Consider the following 18,731-nt stretch of genomic DNA (forward strand, 5'->3'; position numbering starts at 1 on the left):
AAAAATTAAATGCCAAGCATTTTTTTATTGTATTAACATAACAAAAAATTCGTCAGCCAAACAACAGGCACGCAAAGTTGCGCTGCATAAAAATACGTTAGCTGCTCACGAGCTCTATGAGCAGAATAGGAGAGAGGAACACCGACTTCTAAGCAAGAGAAAGAAAGCAAGAAAAGCTTGAAGGCGAACATGTTGAGAGGTTCAAAAGCAGGAATGAAGTTCGAAAGTTTTATGAGAAGGTTAAACTTAATTCACAAGTACTTAAACCTTGAACAGAATGCTGAAAAGGTGAAAATAGAAACATCATAGTGGAATATAGACGACGAAAGCTTACAATTTCTTCCCAACTTAGACGAAGTAAAGATTGCCATATCTAAGCTGAAGTCTAATAAAACCGCTGGAACAGATGGCTTGAATGCCGAGCTCTTTAAAGCAACTGGAGATAAGTTGCTTAATCGGAAGTTATGCAGCATACAGCATGCATTAATTACTCTTCCTGCTGCTTGCGGAGAATAGCATAATCCCAATTTAAGGCACCGGAACACAGATTTTAAAACTTCGTTGAGCCTTTCAACACAATTTGCGTGTTCTTGAATGAATCAAGTTGTAGGATCTCTCATCAACAGCAGAAGAAAAGCGGTATGGTATGGTGTCATGAGATAAGGCGAAGTGGATAACCAGAATCACCTACATAATTAAAAAAAGATTTAAAATTGTAGTGTAAGCGCCTTGTGAAACATAATTGTTTACCTAACAGCCAAGAGCTTTGTTCCCCCGGTTCACAAGGCTCATAGCGTCGTTCAAGCAAAGATTTCATTTGGGACCCATCCCATATATAGGAATCATGTGAGGATCCTCCAAACTTTGCTATCACACTAAGAATTCTCAGGTTGAAGTAACATACCTAAAAGCAATTTTCATTAAAACTAAGATTTTAAGTTCTTAAGAATATATTTACCAACTGGACATTCTTTCAGTGGTATCCTTTTCTGTTGAGGTAGCATGCTTCGATTTCAATATTAGGTTTTTGGATCCTCAAATGGGTGCAGTCAACAGCCCCAATAACTCCGGGAAATCCGGTCGCATTGAAAAATCTAATAATAATTTGCTTTATTGAATCGTATTCCTCTTCCCTGGGGAATTTTATCCACTTGCCCGCTAGCTTGTCCTGAAGTATTTTGGATACTTCGGCTACAATGCGGGACACCATAGTTCGGCTCATTGCTGCTGAAAAGCCCTTCCCAACGTCCCTTTGGTAGGACCCATACGCAAAAAAATGCAGTGCCGCACAGATACGAAAAGGGATGGGGATAAAGGTTGTCCTCTGTCCCTGCCTCATATGTGGACGCATTTCTTCAACGAGAACGCGAGCTGTATCCCGACTAAGTCGGTACAGCTCCCGTAATCGCTCTTCCGACATTTCAAATGGGTTAGTATTATACCGAAGACTTCGCCTGTGTATTCGCATTCTGTTGCGTCGTTGGTCCATTTCCGACAATAAAATTATATAGATATATTTTATATATTAATATTTCTACACTTTTACTCAATCTCTATTATTTTAGAACTTTTTTTTTATTTGACAGAAGATTCACAGTTCAACTTATCGCCTTCCTATGGATATTCCAGTCAGAATAGTTTGGAAATTGTACTTATCGCCATCAGTTTCAGAAACCCGATTTTACCCAGAGGCGATAACTGAGGAATGAGCTGTTTAATTTTTTAACGATGCGAAAAGTTATCGCCTGAGTTACAGAACATAGGTACTGGTCTCTACGCAATGTGAAGTACACATTCCATAAATCGGATCAAGACTTCATTCGAATGACATTGCTTGTTTTACAGAGACTTCCTCGAAAGGTTGGCTAGGTTCTTCATTTCGGAAGGTTTTGCAGCGCAAATATAACAGGTTTAAAATGAAGACGTTACAGATGCGGAAAGCAGTACATATTTTGCCGTCAATCATAGTAGGTAAGAAAACTGGTTTGACTAAGATATTAAAACTGTTCTCATTTATCATTCTATAGTTTATTTGATGTTGAATTGAATCTACTTCATGTTTGATCAATTCGGTCAATTCTTTTGCAAAACTTAATTAAATAGGCCTTCAATGCCTCGTTGATTATGGGGCTCGGTTTTGCCAAAGTACTATTTTGGTTTCTTTCTTTAACAAAAAACATTTGAATGGGCACCATAGATACACTGAACAGATTTTCATCGAAATGATCACCCGATGATAATTTCTGTTTGTATGACTTTTACTGAGCACCATCGCAAACCCATTTTATTATCAGGGATATTTCTTTTAAACCGGTGTTAAAATCATCAATAGAATCTAACACATCTTTTTTAGTTAAACATATACGCTTAACTTAACACTATGATTTAGTAAACTTTGTAAGCCACATTCAGCAGATGATTCGCTTACAGTTCTGCTATCAGGGTAGCACTTTGGTTTAGCCTCTTTAATTTTGTGATAAGAGGGTAATAAATGTGGAACAGTTTTATTTATTTTCTGGGGTATTATTTCATATTGGTGAGTAGATAGCTGTGAATCTGTCATCATTGCTATCGCTTCATCTGCAGACATTGAAATACAGCCAGAACTAGTAGTTTCCAGTGCTTTTCTTATAATTGAACCTTATTAACGATTAAAAATGATTATAAAAATGTACATAAATTTAAAAATAAGTAAGTAAGTAATTAACAAATAAATTTATTTATATTCTTATATATACACATTTTTACTTATTTACATTTAAAAATATACAAACCTCTTTTTGGGGAACATGTTGACAGTTGCTTTATTACGATAGCAGTATTTCTTTTTTTCTGCTCTTCTAAGGTTTAGTTCATTCGCAATCGAAATTTCTGTAGATCTAAACGAATCTAATAGGTTTTGTACTTTTCTTCGCTTGCTTCTTTTACAGCATTCATCAAAGATTTTTCTTGGTCTTCCTACCTTGTTTTCCCGAGATTAAGAAGGAATTCCATCTAAAACTGTTTGCGGGAGTGTTAGGGTTTCATTCAACCACGAACAAAAAGTACTTTCGAAGCGATCTCGATGGCGACCACTTTTGGCCATCCTTTCGTCAAACCCTAAGCATACGTTTTTTTAGGGTAGTCTTTATTGAGTTGATTACGTCCTCAGAAAACATATTATTACTAAAAAAGCTCTTAAAAAAAGAAAATACTGCATCAAAGGACTTAATTTTAATCTTAGAAATCCAAATATCATAAATTTGTTTCTTCGTAATTTTTGTAGCCATCTTAAGAAAATTGAAAATTTAGTATGGATGTCGCAACTGTGCTCAACAAGTCAAAACACTTTTTGGTAACCAACATACACGGCTTTACAACAAAAAGGGGCTCCAACTTGAATAACACTGCACAACTGTACTTTCACTCTAATGAATTCATAAAACGGACCCAAATAACCAATCATTTTTGTTTCCTCCCTTTTTAATTTATTAAAAAGGTCCCAATATCCAGAATAAACTTACTTTTTTATTTATTATGAGTATTTTAATTAACTAAAAATAAAAATAGGAAACACTTGCTCTCACACCTTGGAATGAATAATTGAACATAAATAGAACTTTGAGATCAATTTTTTTTGTTGCAAATGATTCTTCAAAAAAAATTGGTCACAATCAAGAAAATCAGGTTTTTGTTTACATTTGTGCAAGTCTTTTTTTTAAATTAACTCCTGCTAAAAAGCGAAATTGTCACACTGTGCGACGTCTCGTCAAAACGTCACCATCGATAGACGTAACTTTGAGGTAGTGAAGGACTTCATATAGCTAGGCTCCACTATAAACACAGAAAACAACACCAAAGCTGATACCAAAAGAAGAATCACGCTAGCTAACCGCTATTTCTTTGGGCTGAGAAAGCACCGTCCTGCTATACGTTGTGGAGCATTCACTATGAAAAAAGCGGATGAAAGCACCTTATGTCGTTTTGAGGGAAAAGTTCTTTGTGTTATGTACGGTAGCGTATGCATATAAGGCGATTGGAGAAGAAGATGGAAAAGCGAACTGTATGGGCTGTATAGCGACGTAGACTTAACCAAAATTATAAAAGTCCAACGACTGGGTAACGTACATGGAAACCAATGCTCCGGCCCGGAAAGTCTTTGAATCCACACCCACATGACAGCGCAGTAGAGAAAGACCGCATGTCAGATGGCGCAAACAAGTGGAAAGTGACCTGCCTAGGGGCCGTGCTAAATGGAGATGTATGATGGGTGAGGCCCTAGTTCACACAGAACTGTGGCGCCACTCTAATTAAGTTAATATTCTATAAATTCATAAATGATTACAATATTTGCCTGGCAGCACGTTGTTTGCTGGTGACGTATGGTGCAAAATTCTTTCTGTGGCTATGAATACTTATTCACTTTTCCTATTCCATCTACAAAACATACTTTTTTCTTAGTAAATACAGAATATAGGAATTAGTGAAAAACATACTAAATCTATAAAAATTTTGAAAATCTAACAAATTTAACGACTTTTTTTAAACATAAAGCTAGTTACTTAAATTTTAAAAATCTACTACGTTTATACATTCTTTCTTCCGTTCTATTCCAAAAGAAAAACATAAAGTAAAAAAGAAAGCATCGAAAAGCCGAATGTCATCAAAACATCTTATGTCAAAAACATCGCAAACTGTCATTTTCTTGATCTGCAAATCACCGACACCGAACAGAACACCGGTTTTACGGGGTCTCTTTCGGCATCTTATTTACCAATTTATTTCTTGAAAGAATTGAATAAATTTCCATGCGATTATTGAGTTTAATTCTATTAAATAGAAGTACCAAGTTTAAAGCATTTACCACCAATCCCTACTGCCTTCAAGGGCTTCGCAAGGTAAGTTTTGAAAAAGATGGGTTAGGTATTTTCTAATAGGAATTAGACTTGTTGTTTTTTGTGTGTGATCCTTTCCAGTTTGGTTTGACCTTTAAATAACCTGTATGACAATATTAACATAACAATGAAGGTGGATTTTGGAACTATAAAAGCCATATCAACAGGCTGTGCTTGATGGCAATTATTAAATCCTAGCATCATTTCTTTAGTATTGCTATTTACCAATGTTAACATTTGTGGGTGATAAATTTTGTTCTGCAGTTGGTTTTTCTCAGTAAAGAAAGCTTGACAAGAACCTTGGTCTTTCTGTGCTCCTTTAGACAATAGAATAAATACCTACTTTGCAATATTTAAGGAATGCTATTGTTGGTATTCATTTACCTATAAAATGGTCTGAATATTTACATGTTTCAGGTTTTGTTTGTTTATCTTATCTAGTTTTTAAGAGTTTCTTTTATCCCATATTAAAAGTAGGTTCCGCTAGATAACAATATAAAACCCTCCCTGAGTTCAGTCACCTTTTAGCCTTCTAGTCAGCTAGGTGCGCTTTGTTTTTTCGTAAAAACACATCTAAGTTGCGTTTTTGGAGTCAAATATTGCACCGTTATTTAGCAGAAAGTCTAATGAATCTGTAAACTAACACTAAGAACTTATACTCTCAGGCTACTGGTTTGGAAAGAGGTGGAGGTGTGCTACTTGCTGTCTGCTCCACATACGTATGCATCGAAATGAGTTTGCCTTCTGCTTCTTCTTGTCCGTACGACATTGACCAAATTATATTATTTGTTGTTGAAAGTTATATTCCACGCAGAAGCTCATTGGATTTGTATAAAATGTATGTAAATAATTGTAATTTCTATTCTTCTAAACTAAAAAATAATGAACATATAATTATTGTTGGAGATTTTAATCTTACGAATGTCGAATGGATTTTTGATCCCGAACTGTTATCATTTAATGTTAACACAGATTTCAAATGGGAAGTAATTGATTCTTTTGCAAGTTATGACTTGATTCAACTTAATTGTTGCAAGAATAATTTACGAGGGGCGTTCAATATATTCTCGGTATCGATATGAAGGAAAATGCGAATTCAATTTAACTTGTTTTTATTTTTCAATATAATCTCCCCTAACATCAATGCATTTGTTACATCTTGAGATAAGCTTTTTTAAACCCTCATAAAAATAAGTTTCCTCTTTCCCTGCAAAATACCCATTTATTGCCGACTTGAGTTCTTCATCATCCGAAAATCTTTTTCCACGAAGGCATTTTTTCAAATCCGGAAACAGGAAGTAATCACTAGGGGCATGGTCTGGACTATAAGGTGGATGTTGAATTTCTTCAAAAACCACAATCTCGCAGAGCAGCCTTGGAAACTCGCGCCGTGTGAACAGGAGCGTTGTCATGAAGAAGCAACACACCCGCTACGAGTTTACCCCGTCTTTTCTTTTTAATTTCCCCCCGCAAATTATGCAAAGTGGAAGCGTAGGATTTGGCGTTGATGGTTTCACCTTTATTTTTTGTACTCAATGAGTAAGATTCCCTTTGAGTCCCAAAAAACTGTGGCCATGAGCTTCCCGGCAGACGGATTGACTTTGAACTTCTTCGGGGGTCTGTTTCTTTTTTATGCCACTGCATGGACTCTTGTTTGCTTTCAGGGTCATAGTGGTGAACCCATGTTTCGTCACCAGTAACAATCCGATGCATCACACCGTCCGCGTTCTCACTACACATCTCCAAAAGCTCTCTACAGCATGCGATCCTCACTTTTTTCTGAGGCGCTGTGAGCATTCGAGGCACCCACCTTGCACTGACCTTTGAAAGGTTAAGATGGTCATGAAGGATGGAGTGAATGGTACCAGTCGAAAGCTTGGTGATCTCTGCCATCATTTTCACCTTTATTCGGGCATCCTCGAGAACAAGTTTTTCGACTTCTTTGATGCTTTCTTCCGTACAAGCAATAGCCGGGGCGCCGGAGCGGGGGTCGTCTTCAATGCTCTCTCTGACTCTCTTGAACTCACTTGACCACTTTTGCACAGTTGATAATAAAGGTGCGGAACCCTGGTAAACTGACACCATTTCTTCATGAATAGTTTTTTGACTTTTTCCTTGCTTAGTGAGAAACTTAATTACAGCGCGATGCTCAATTTTCATCATCATCGTCTCAGTTGCCATTATGATTCTGTTTAAATAGAGATTTAACGGTAAATAATAATCACATTTATATGAAATTTTACATGAATGCACTAAAATAATAGTATTACTTGATAAATAAGTCAATTTATATACATATATAACCACAGCTTCACCCCGATACCGAGAATATATTGAACGCCTCTCGTAAATCGTATTCTTGATCTTGTTTTTGTTGAAAGAGAATTAAATATATCTGTTCATAAATCACTTTATCCTATTTTTCCTAACTCTGTTCACCATTTAGCTCTAAATGTAAATTTTTTATTCTATAATTAATTGAAAAGCACAAATTGTAATAAATTTAAATATAAATACGCAAAAACTTACTACATAGACATTGTGAGTTATTTGTCGGGTATTCCGTGGCGCTTGAATTATAATTCTATGAATTTGTTTGATTTTTATGATTTCTTCATTGATAATTTGAATGCGGTAATTAATATGCATGTCCCAAAAGTAAAAATTAATAAAAACACAAAGCCTCCTTGGTTTAACAAGAGGCTTTGTAACTTAAGTAATGAAAAAAAAAAAGGTTTACAAAAGGATACGCACTTGTGAAAATAATATCGATTTAAAAAATACTTACATTCGTGTAGCGCGAGAATTCGATAAAAATTACATTTTATCGATTGAATCAAACATAAAAACTAATGCAAAATGTTTTTGGTCATTTATTAATAGTAAAAAATGTCAAATGGCATTCCTAGCAGTATGAACTATCTGGGTTCTACATTTTCGGATTTTTCAAATATTTGTAATTCGTTTGCCCATTACTTCGAAATTTATTCGAAATCTAGTTCAAATCCATTAAGAATAGCCGAATTATCTAATCATAGTTATAAGGTTGACATAGGACAATTAGAAATTAATATTTCGGAAATCTAAGAAGATCTTTTGAATTTAAATAACAATTGCAGCAAGGCCCTGATGAAATTCCACCAATTATTTTGAAGAAATGTGCACTTGCTATATTTGAGCCCCTTTATTTCATTTTCAATGCCTCTCTTGGGAAAGGTGAAATTCTTTCAGTGTGGAAAAAATCATTTCTTTCTCCAATTCATAAACATGGTCCTAAGCAGGAAGTAAATAACTACCGTCCTATTTGTAAATTATCAAGTATACCGAAACTATTGTAGAAAATTATATGTGAAAAGTTGAGCATATTTCACCTTTTTAACATGGCTTTATTGCAGGAAGATCCACTACCACTAATCTTTCTATCTTTTCCAATTTCGTTTTAAATAAACTCGAAGAAGGCTACCAAATTGATGTCATCTGTACTGATTTGCGAAGGCTTTTGATAGAGTTAGTCATACTATTTTGGTTGAAAAACTGAAACAATTTGGTTTTCACTCAAATATGTTGAAATGGTTTGAGTCATATCTAAGGGGTCGTGTACAATTCGTTTGTATTGATCAAGTGCTCTCTAGTCCAATTATTGTTATCTCGGGTGTCCTGCAAGGAAGCCATCTTGGTCCCCTTCTTTTTTTAATTTTCATCAACGACCTGGCTGATATCTTCTTAAATTCTAGTACACTTTTATTTGAAGATGATTTAAAGTTTTTTTCAGATGCATACATTCTTTAAATGATTGTATTCTTTTGCAAAACGATCTCCAAACGTTAACAGAATGGTGTACAACTAACCAATTATTCTTGAATGTTAATAAATGTCAATTTTTTTTCCTTTTGTCGCAATTTTTCCAAAATTTCTTTTGATTACAAAGTTAATTTAATTAACTTTGTTCTTGAAAGAGTTTTGGAGAAAAAGGTTCTTGGTGTAGTGTTTGATTCAAAACTAAACTTTAGCAAGCATATAGAATATATTGTAGCAAAATCCAATTCAATGCTAGGTTTTATTAAACGTAATACAAAAGACTTCAAGGATCCTTTTGTCCTTAAATCTCTATTTAACACCTTTGATCAAACTTAGAATACTGTTGTGTGGTTTGGAATCCTTACTACAATATTTATTCAAATAGAATTCAAATGCTCCAAAAAAATGTACAAGGTTTATAATTCAGAAACTAGGTTCGAACTCAGTCACTTGAAAATAGAAGGAAAATGTTTTTAGTAATGTTTTTAAGTGACATTTTGTCGCATCATATCAAATGCCCTTTCCTTTTATCGTTGATAGATTTGTATGCTCCCTCGCGTCAAATAAGAGAACGTTGCTTACTCCGAGAAAAGGAACATAGGGTAAACTATGCTTGTAATGAACCTTTAACTCGCTGTGTTAGAGAAACAAATCTCATTTCAAATCATATTGATTTTAATTTTCATATAAACAGATATAATATACTTTTGTTCTTATCGAATTAATTAATCAAACCATGTTTATAAAATTGTTATTTTAAGCACTTAATGTTATGTATTATTCCGCCTATTTTTTTTTTTTGTTATAAATGATTATTTTATTTCTTGACCTTTTGTAATCTAATTGTAGATGTTAAGATCTCTAATTGATGTAAATAAATAAATTATAGATAGATAGAGATTTTATTCAAAGTACAATTTACACTACACACCAAAAATGTTTAGATTGACAACAAAATGCAATGAATGTAATAAGTCCTCAATATAATTTCTTTTAGATATTATAAAAGGTATTTATAATTTTTTAACAATATAAAGTTCATTAGAGATTAAAAATAATTTAAAAAGCAATAAATAGAAACACAATCAGAAGGCAGTTTTGCAGTATTCGTAAAGTTTGACAACATTCATTTTATTCAATAAACTTATTACTTCATCTTCCGATAAAAAGACTTTTCTGAATACATTCCTTCTGATTTCTCAGAGAATGGGGCATTTTTCCGAAAAGTGGACAGTAAATCAGGTCTGTGTGCAATGAAATTTAAATCTATTAGTTCAATACGTAGTCTGACCATCATAGAAATCACACGGACATTATTGGAATCCTTAAAATAGTTGTTTTCTGTAAGGTTATAATTTAATCTGCTGCAAGTTGTTCTGTACAAGAAATTAGACGCTACAGCGAATGACTTCATACAAGATGTTTTTAGCGGTTGTTAAATCCTCGATGGGTTTATTAAAATTAATTTGACATACCTCAGCAAGATCTTGCCACTTTCGATACCAACTGTTTTGATCTTGTATGGCTTTTATGGCCACTTTTTTCACGACCCGTGAATCATTTATTTTAAAAACATTAAGCAAGAAGTCCGGTTGCAACTTCAATGTTTTTATAAACAAAGGAGAGAAACCCGTTTCCAGCATTATTACGTAGTATGCTCTTAGCTACTGCTTCAAATACTTTAAACTTGCTATTATGTGCTATACACTTATTCTTGAAGCATTGTTTCCATGTCATATTAATAGCAGTTTTCGCCTTAACCAATTTCTTATTTGATGCATTACGTTCACCACCACTTTTAAGTAGAAGTAGTGGTAGTATATATTTATTTAGCATTCTATTTGCTATTTGTAAACTCTTTTACAGTATTCATTAATAATTTACTTTCACAAAATAAATTATTGAGTGCTTAAATCTAGTTAAATTAGTTTCTAATTTAATATTACTAGGAAGGCAGCTAAAAATTTGAATTCCTTTATGAAATAACATGTTTTGTGTCCTATTATTTCTAAAAAACGGTAAGTGCAAGTTATTATTATTTCTAAGATTATATGGACGCAATTCACTCCTTGTTATCAGTCTTTTCTGTAAATAAATAGGCATTTAATTATTTTTTACTTTGAAAACAAATATTATAGTATTGTCGGGCAATACTCAAAATGTGGCTGTATAATGGAGTTATATATCTTGATCGCCATAGAAATACTGAGCTTTTTCCGTATTCTTCGAAAAAACCCAATTTTGTTGGCAATTTTTTTAGAAAGCATTTCAAAATGTTTTTTAAAATTTAAATTACAATCAATAACTATTCCTAAGTATTTGGTTTCTTGTACACATTCAAATTCATTTATTTTACAAATTATTTTATTTTCTGGCAATAACATTATTTTAGTTTTGTCTGTGTTTAATTTTAGTTTATTCATATTTAAATAATTTTGTATGTTATTAATATCCATTACCAATTGTCTTATACTGTTTTTTAAATCATTATCTTCAACGTAAAATAAACCATCATCAGCAAATAGTTTTAAGTTACAATATTTTAAAACACTTTTTATATCATTAATATAAATTACAAACAATAATGTACCCAAAATTGAACCTTGTGGCAATCCTAAGTCTGAATCTAATGCATCCGAAATTACCCCATTAAACCTTAAAATTTGTTTTCTTCCTATTAGATATGACTTAAACCAATTAAACTCAGTTCCTCGTATTCCGTACCCATACAATTTTTTTAATAAAATCAATCTATCCAACGTTTCAAATGCCCTTTTGAGGTCGATAAATACTGCTGCAATTTTCTTCTTTTTATGTATCGTTTCCTTCCAATCTGCTATAACATAGTTTAGAGCTGACACAAGAGTGTTTTCGTCTAAACCCAGATTTCTCCTCAATTATCAGATCATTTAGCTGTAGGTACTCTTCTAATTGGATTTGAACAATTTTTCCCAGTAGGAAGCATGTTTATAGGCCTATAGTCTTCGCATTTCTTTGAGTTGGATATTTTTTCCACTGGGGTTATAACGGACGATTTCCAGGAGATTTAAGAGTTCTTCTATTGATTCCACTTTTTTAAATTTAAAACAATGTTCACTATTTAGCAAAAGGTTTGACCATGCAACTTTCGGCATTTGTTCATTTATTTCTATTACACTTTTAATAAAAAATTCATTAAATTTATTAGCAATTATTTTCTCATCACTTATTTTGTTCCCATTAAACTCAACACAATTAGTTTCTGTTACTGATTGTCTCAAAACTAAAGTTTTTAACGTTTTCCACATATTCCTTTGATCACTAGCCCCATTTAACTTATCTCTAATAAATTTTCACTCTGTTATTTGAAGATTTTTTTTGTAAGCATTTCTAATTCAACAACCAATAGCCATATACTCATAAAAACTTGTACATTTTTTAGCACTAAAAATTCGTCAATTTTTTTTTTATATAAATAACCACTCCTCCAGTATAGGCTGATGATGTTTCACAACGGATAATATTATAGTTCTTTATATACACTTCTTTAAACATCACTGATAAGCCGAGATGTGTTTCAGTTAGGACTATTATATCGAAATTGTTTTCATAAATAATATTCTTTAATTCATTTAAATTATTGATCAAGCCCTGTATATTGAGATGCAAGCATTGGAGAAATGTTGGTTGTTAATATGCGAATTTTTCTCTTTTTCGTTCAAGCCTTCTAAGATACACTGGGCAATTTGCATCCCTAGCATCATGACTTGAATCAATATTTAAGTTTAATTTTTCGATGGTCAGAGCATAATTTTTATATTTCATCTCCTCACTTGTACACTTGTCTAATTTGTGTTCACCACTACACTTTGGACAACATATTTTATTTGAATAGTTTTCAGCATTGTCTATGAATCCCCAGCAGTTATAGCACCTTTTTACATTTACTTTATCAAACACTAAGCACTAATTCCATCTAATATTTAAGCAAGGATTTTCCATTTCAATTATTTCTTTAAAAATATGCTTTTCAATTTCTATAATTGCATTATACTTTTTACTATCATTGAACTTACTATAGCACTTCAAAAGATTTAGTTCACCACTTATTTTATTTTGGCTTTTTATGATTTCTATCAATTCTTCACCTTTCACCTCGTTGTCTATGCCAATCACTACTATTTTTGGTTTGACTAGCATAGGTATGTTGACATTATATTTTCCTTTTAATTTATCATTTACTTCCTCTTCAATTCTTTTCACTGTTTCCTTATCACCACATTTTATGACGATAGATCCATCAACACTTTTAGAAATCTTGTTAACCTGTAGTCCTAAATCAACCGTTTTGATTTGTTCTTTTATTTCATTTAACAACCATAACCTTGGATTTATCTATATTTACTATTAAATTCCATTGCTGACAATACTGTTAAACCCTGTTAATCGTCAGCTGTAGAGTTTCCGGATAATGCGCAAACATGACTATATCGTCTGCGAACAGAAGTGCTGCGAAATCCACTCCACTCGGCAAGTAGTCTAAAAGGTCGTCTATGAAAAGTGCAAAAAAAGTAGAGCTTTATGTACAACCTTGTCTCACTCCCGATGAGGTTTCAAAACAGTCTGACAGTTCTTCACCTGCTCATACAGCCGCCCTCGATTCTCTATATACAGTTGTGTTCATAAAAATAGCAGTGCTGGTCACATTTTATTAGATTGTCAATTATTTTAAGGACGGAAATTCTTAAAAAAAAAAATTGGCATGTTACTTGCATCTAATGTTCTTTCGTTTTCATATTAGAGACTTTTAGCTTAAAGTTAAACTCTACTTTTTCCGGTGAACTCCCATTATTTCAAACTCTTTGCATATAGAGTGTTCATAAAAATAGCAGTGCTTTTGATTTTATAGTTAAAAAGTGTTACAAATTTTTTTTTTTATTTTTCAGTAAGTAAATATTATACTATATAAAGTATTAAAGATTTGTACCATACTAGCATATAAACAATTAATAAATATTAGCTCAAAAATAAACAAACGGACGGTCAAGACACTTCACCGAAGAAATTCGAAAAAATATTTAAGACATCCTAGGCTGCTCAGCAAAAATGTGCAGTAACGCCTTTAAATGGCAAAATAAACCAAAAACTCAAGGCCAAAAAAGGATGACTACTGAAAGAACTGACAGAAAAATGTTTCAGTTAGCAAAACAGAACCCTTTCATAGGCTCTACAAAAATAAAAAATGGACTTCAACTGTCTGTTAGCGCTGTCACAATACGAAGACAATTAAGAGAGAAGCTACCGGCCCAAAGACCACGCATAAAGATTGGGCAAAAGAGAAATGGAGAAATGTTCTGTAAAGCGATGAAAGCAAAGTCATAATTTTTGCGTCCTAGGGTCGTCGAGAATATGTGAGAAGACCCTAAAATGCAGCATACTATCCACGGTACACTATGAAAACAGTGAAGCATGGTGGAGGAAAAATTATGATATGAGCTTGCTTTTCATATTACGGGGTCGGGCCTATTTATCTCATGAATCCCCCGACCTTAACCCGTTCATAAAGCATAACCCAAGAATTCGGAAGAATTGTGGGAAGCAGTGCTTGATTCGTGGAACGCAATACCAGTCGAGAGATAGTGGACTCGATGCCACGTAGATGGGAGGCATCATAAAAAACAATGGTTATGCAACAAAGTACTAATTGTAAGCTAAAATTATTTGTATACTTTTATATAACTTATTACAGTTTTTTTTACTTCTTACGTAATAGATCTAGTACTTTGTCATGCACTGCTATTTTTATGCACAGCCATATATTTAAAAACGGTTTTTACTGTGAGAAACTTAACGATAAAAAATCGATAATTCTTATTTTCTGTTATTATGAATAAAATATTTTAGTTTGTTATTAGAAGTTTAATGAAATGTAATATAACGTTGATATTGAAGGCCTTTTTGTTTTATTTTGAGAGCACTGCTATTTTTATGAACACACCTGTAGGTGCTCAAGAACGCGACCAAACTTCAACGATATCCCAAGACCATAAAGCTTATAGAATAGTGCACCTCGATCGATTGTATCGAAAGCTGTTTTAAAATCATCGATAAAAAATACATACAGCTTTTTCCTTTGTTTCAAGAAATCCTCTGCCAAGCTCCTGAATATAAAAATGCTGAATATCTTGGTCTAACCTAGCAAGTTTCCGGTCTCAATCTAACTTACAAGACGCTTATGCATCATCATTGCAAATATCTTGTAAGAAGCATTTAAAATGGAAATTCCTCTGTAGTTAGCTGCATCAAATATCGATTGATTTGTTGATATCCGATCATTCCATGACAGGAATTCTATTTGATATTTCCAAAAGAAAACATTGTGAAATCTCAGAAAATTCTTATAATTTGATAAAAATCGATTATAATAAGTTAAAACATTTGCTTTTGTTTGAGTTTTGGAAAATGTCTATTCTTGTTTAGATGCTTCAAGTTCCTATTCGCTTTTTCTTTTTCAACTTTTCCCCAAAAAAAAAATAAATAAAAGGCTTAAGCCATGGATTTCAAATTATTTGATAAATAAAGTAAAAAGAAAAAACAAACTAAGAATAAAATGCTATGAGAACCCTAATAATACTATTCTAAAACGAAATTATAAGAAGCTGTGTGCTGAACTTAAAAAAGAAATTCAGCTTTGCCATGATAGCTTTAACCGGAATCAGTTTAACTCCTTAACAGGTAATCTGAAAAATGAATGGAAAATCGTTAACAGCATACTCAACAAACATTCTACGTCAAAAAGTCTTAAAACGATGTGCATTGATGATTGTGAAGTTACTGACAAATGTGTAATTGCTAATGCGTTTAATGACTTTTTTATAAATGTAGTCCCTAATCTGCAACCACTTTCTTGTCAACCTATTTGTGACGGTGAGCCGATGCAAAGCAACAGTTTCGTTTTTGAGTCCATATCTTCTCTTGAGATACTTAAAGCTGTGGTAATTTAAAAAAAAAACTCGCATTCGTCTAGGGCTGATGCTATATCAAATGTGTTTATAATAAATAATATATATTTAAAAAAAGTTTTGGCCAGTAATATGTGCAACTATAGACCTATAACTCTTCTTCCCGTCTTTAGTAAGATTTTTGGAAAAGTTATAAAACAAAGGATGGTTATCTTTTTGAACTAAACAATTTTTTTTAATTCTGTCCAATTTGGGTTTCAGCAGGTAAAATCAACTGAAGAAGCGTTATTGCAGTTTTGTGACCAAATAATGGTCAATTTAGATCAAAAAAAGTGCACAGCTGGTTTATTTATTGATATAACAAAGGCTTTTGATATGGTTGACTATAAAATCTTACTGCGATAATTAGAAAATGCTGGATTTCATGGTTTTATGTTAAACTGGTTTGGTTTTTAAAATAGTTGTCAGAGAGTGAAGTTGGATGAGATCAGAAGCGAATTTATGTTTCTCAACCTCGGTGTCCCCAAGAATCTGTTTTGGGAACAATTTTATTCCTAGTGTACATAAACTCTCTGTTTGCTCTTGATTTCAGAGTTAAACCAAATGTGTTTGCGGATCATATTGTTTTTCTTATTTCACTAATAGTCGATTGGATTTGGTCTCAGATATAAATTGAGACCTACCTTGAGTTATTGAGAATATGGTCTTCGGTACATAATATGGTTATTAGTTCGAAAACGAAACTAATGTTGTTTAGCTTATCATCCTTTTAAAACTTTGAAGTTGATTTTCAGTACCATGCCCCATAATGTCAAAAGTTCAAGCTTCCTAACTGCAACTTTTTAACTGGGACCAAGGCTTATCTAACTTTTACTAACCAAAACTGTGCGTCCAATTGTTTTTCAATAGAGAAAGTGAATGATTTTAAATACTTAGGCCTTGTAATTGATTCCAAAATGAATTTCTCAACTCACACGGATAACTTGGGAAAGTACTTTAGGTGTACAATGAGGAACTTTTTGATTTGATTTTGTGTAACAAAGTAATTTTATTTTCACTATTTTTTTTCATTTTATTATATTGAAATTTAAGTTCTTTATTAAAATTATTTTAAATATTTACTTTAAGATCATTTGAAATGAAATAAATAAATAAAAAAGACACTAAGAAACACTAAGATTCTTTCTTGTGGATCAGAAATATAAAAGCATCTCGATATTCCTCTGGAGACAGTTCTCCCTGCAAAACTATAATAAAAAGTTTTTAAAGGTGCTCTTTAAGCATGACAGTACCATAATTCAAAAATTTCACTGGAATATCATTTGAACTGGTTGCTTTTCTATCTTTAATCATCTCCAGCGTTTCTTTCAACTAGCTTAATGTAAATGCACAGGTCAGAGAATCGACTACGAATCCAGGTGCTGCGAATTTCAACTTTGTCGGCGTTATTTCAGGATTTAAAAGAACCTTGAAATGGGAAAGCATTTCATTTGAAGTGAGTTTTGTGTGGATAGTAAAACGCTTTCCATTCAGCTCTTTAGCCAGTTTCCACAAATCAGCGGAGTTTTTACAAGATGCTAATCGCACTGCTTGATTTTCTGCGTAAAACTTTCTTTTATTCTTACAAACTCTAAAGTTCTTATTTGCCTCTATATAAAAACCTTCTTGCGTTAAGTTACGGAAAATCCTCAACCACGCAAATTATGTTTTACGAGCTTTAAGACATTCTTCGTCAAACCAGGGTTCTTTTCTTGCATTTCTTTGCTTTTGGCTGAGACTCTCTTGTGGGTATGAGGTTTTCACAATCCTTTGTAAGAGCGAAAAGTCCTCGATTTAAAGTTCAACATCTCTAGATCCTTATTCTTAAAAGTGATTAACTTACATATATCTAAAAATGAAAAAATAAGATACCTCATACAAATAATTGCAACGCACGCCTAGACTGAACTCATCCAATTATAATTGGACTAACTTAAGTTCCTATAATATTAGTAATCGTGCTGTAAATAGAAATACATTATTTATTGATAAATTTTTGATTTAAGTATATGTAAAGATATCTTACATATGAAAAAAAATATAAAACTATGTGATACATTCAAAACTTTGGCAACTTATGTTAACAACCAAACTGACGTCCTTGAAAAGTAAAAAAACGTTAAGGACACAAATTGAGTAATAAAAACTATATTTTACTCCATTTGAATCTAGCTTCATCTCAAGTAAGGAGATAGAAACAAACTTACTGTGAAATCATTATCATTTCTTCTCTTTTTATATTTTCATTATTTTCTTAGGTTAAGTTTTTTTTTATGTATCAAAATATCGTCTTTTTGAGTGTACGTATTTATAATTCTAAAAATAAACCAGACTGTTGTCTTTGCACTGTAAATTGCATTACAAATTAGTTAATATTAAATATAATTAGTATAGCTAGACCAATTCTAAGTCGGCCACTTGAAACAATCAAAAGAATATATAAATTTATGGATGTGTACTTCCTAGAATTTAAGAATGTAATATGTACTACTACAAAAACTTTTTAGATCTTTAATAATTAAAAAAAAATTGAAATAAATTTGCTTGGATGCTCTAGAACTGAGTTTTAAAGACGAATTTCAAGAATATAAATGTCCCAAAAACAGCTAAAGTGACGTTTTCGTTAAGCGAATGGCTAATTGAAAAACACGAACAATGAAGGCTTTTCATCTTTTAATGTAATATAAAAGCTTTGAATCTCTCGAAAACTAAAGTTGCTTGGCAACTTATTTGTTTACCTTGTTTTTTGTTTTTATTTTTTCCTAAAATTCATGAACCAAACAATTTTCTCTCTATAATTTTTAAGTTTTTTTTGACTCCTTTAAGATCAAAATATTTTCAAAGGATTCATGCAAAACAGTAATTTTTTTGAATTTGTTTTGTAGCATCAGCTCTCCAATCTAGACTCGAAAAGATTGAGTCCGAAAAAATACGTCAAAAAAAGCCATACAATTCTTCATAACAGATTCTCTTTTATTTTCCTGCGAAAAAAGATCACAAGATTTCTGAAAAACTTTCTCATTTTCTGGGTTCTTGAATCTATAATTTTGTAGCGTTCATTTAAATATGGCATATTTTG

At 32.4% G+C, this 18,731-nt stretch overlaps 1 protein-coding gene across 1 annotated transcript in view; it reads left to right on the plus strand.

Annotated features, from left to right (window-relative positions):
* Positions 1-4,669: 4,669 nt before the first annotated feature.
* Positions 4,670-18,731, plus strand: part of LOC129940766 (probable aminopeptidase NPEPL1) — a 63,371-nt gene continuing 49,309 nt past the window's right edge. Inside the window, exon 1 of the mRNA XM_056049216.1 lies at positions 4,670-4,877. Within this exon, the coding sequence (XP_055905191.1) occupies positions 4,788-4,877 (90 nt within the window). The 5' untranslated portion in view covers positions 4,670-4,787. The remainder of the gene's footprint in view (positions 4,878-18,731) is intronic.

The sequence above is a fragment of the Eupeodes corollae genome, chromosome 1, assembly GCF_945859685.1.
Source record: "Eupeodes corollae chromosome 1, idEupCoro1.1, whole genome shotgun sequence".
Lineage (NCBI taxonomy): Eukaryota > Metazoa > Arthropoda > Insecta > Diptera > Syrphidae > Eupeodes > Eupeodes corollae.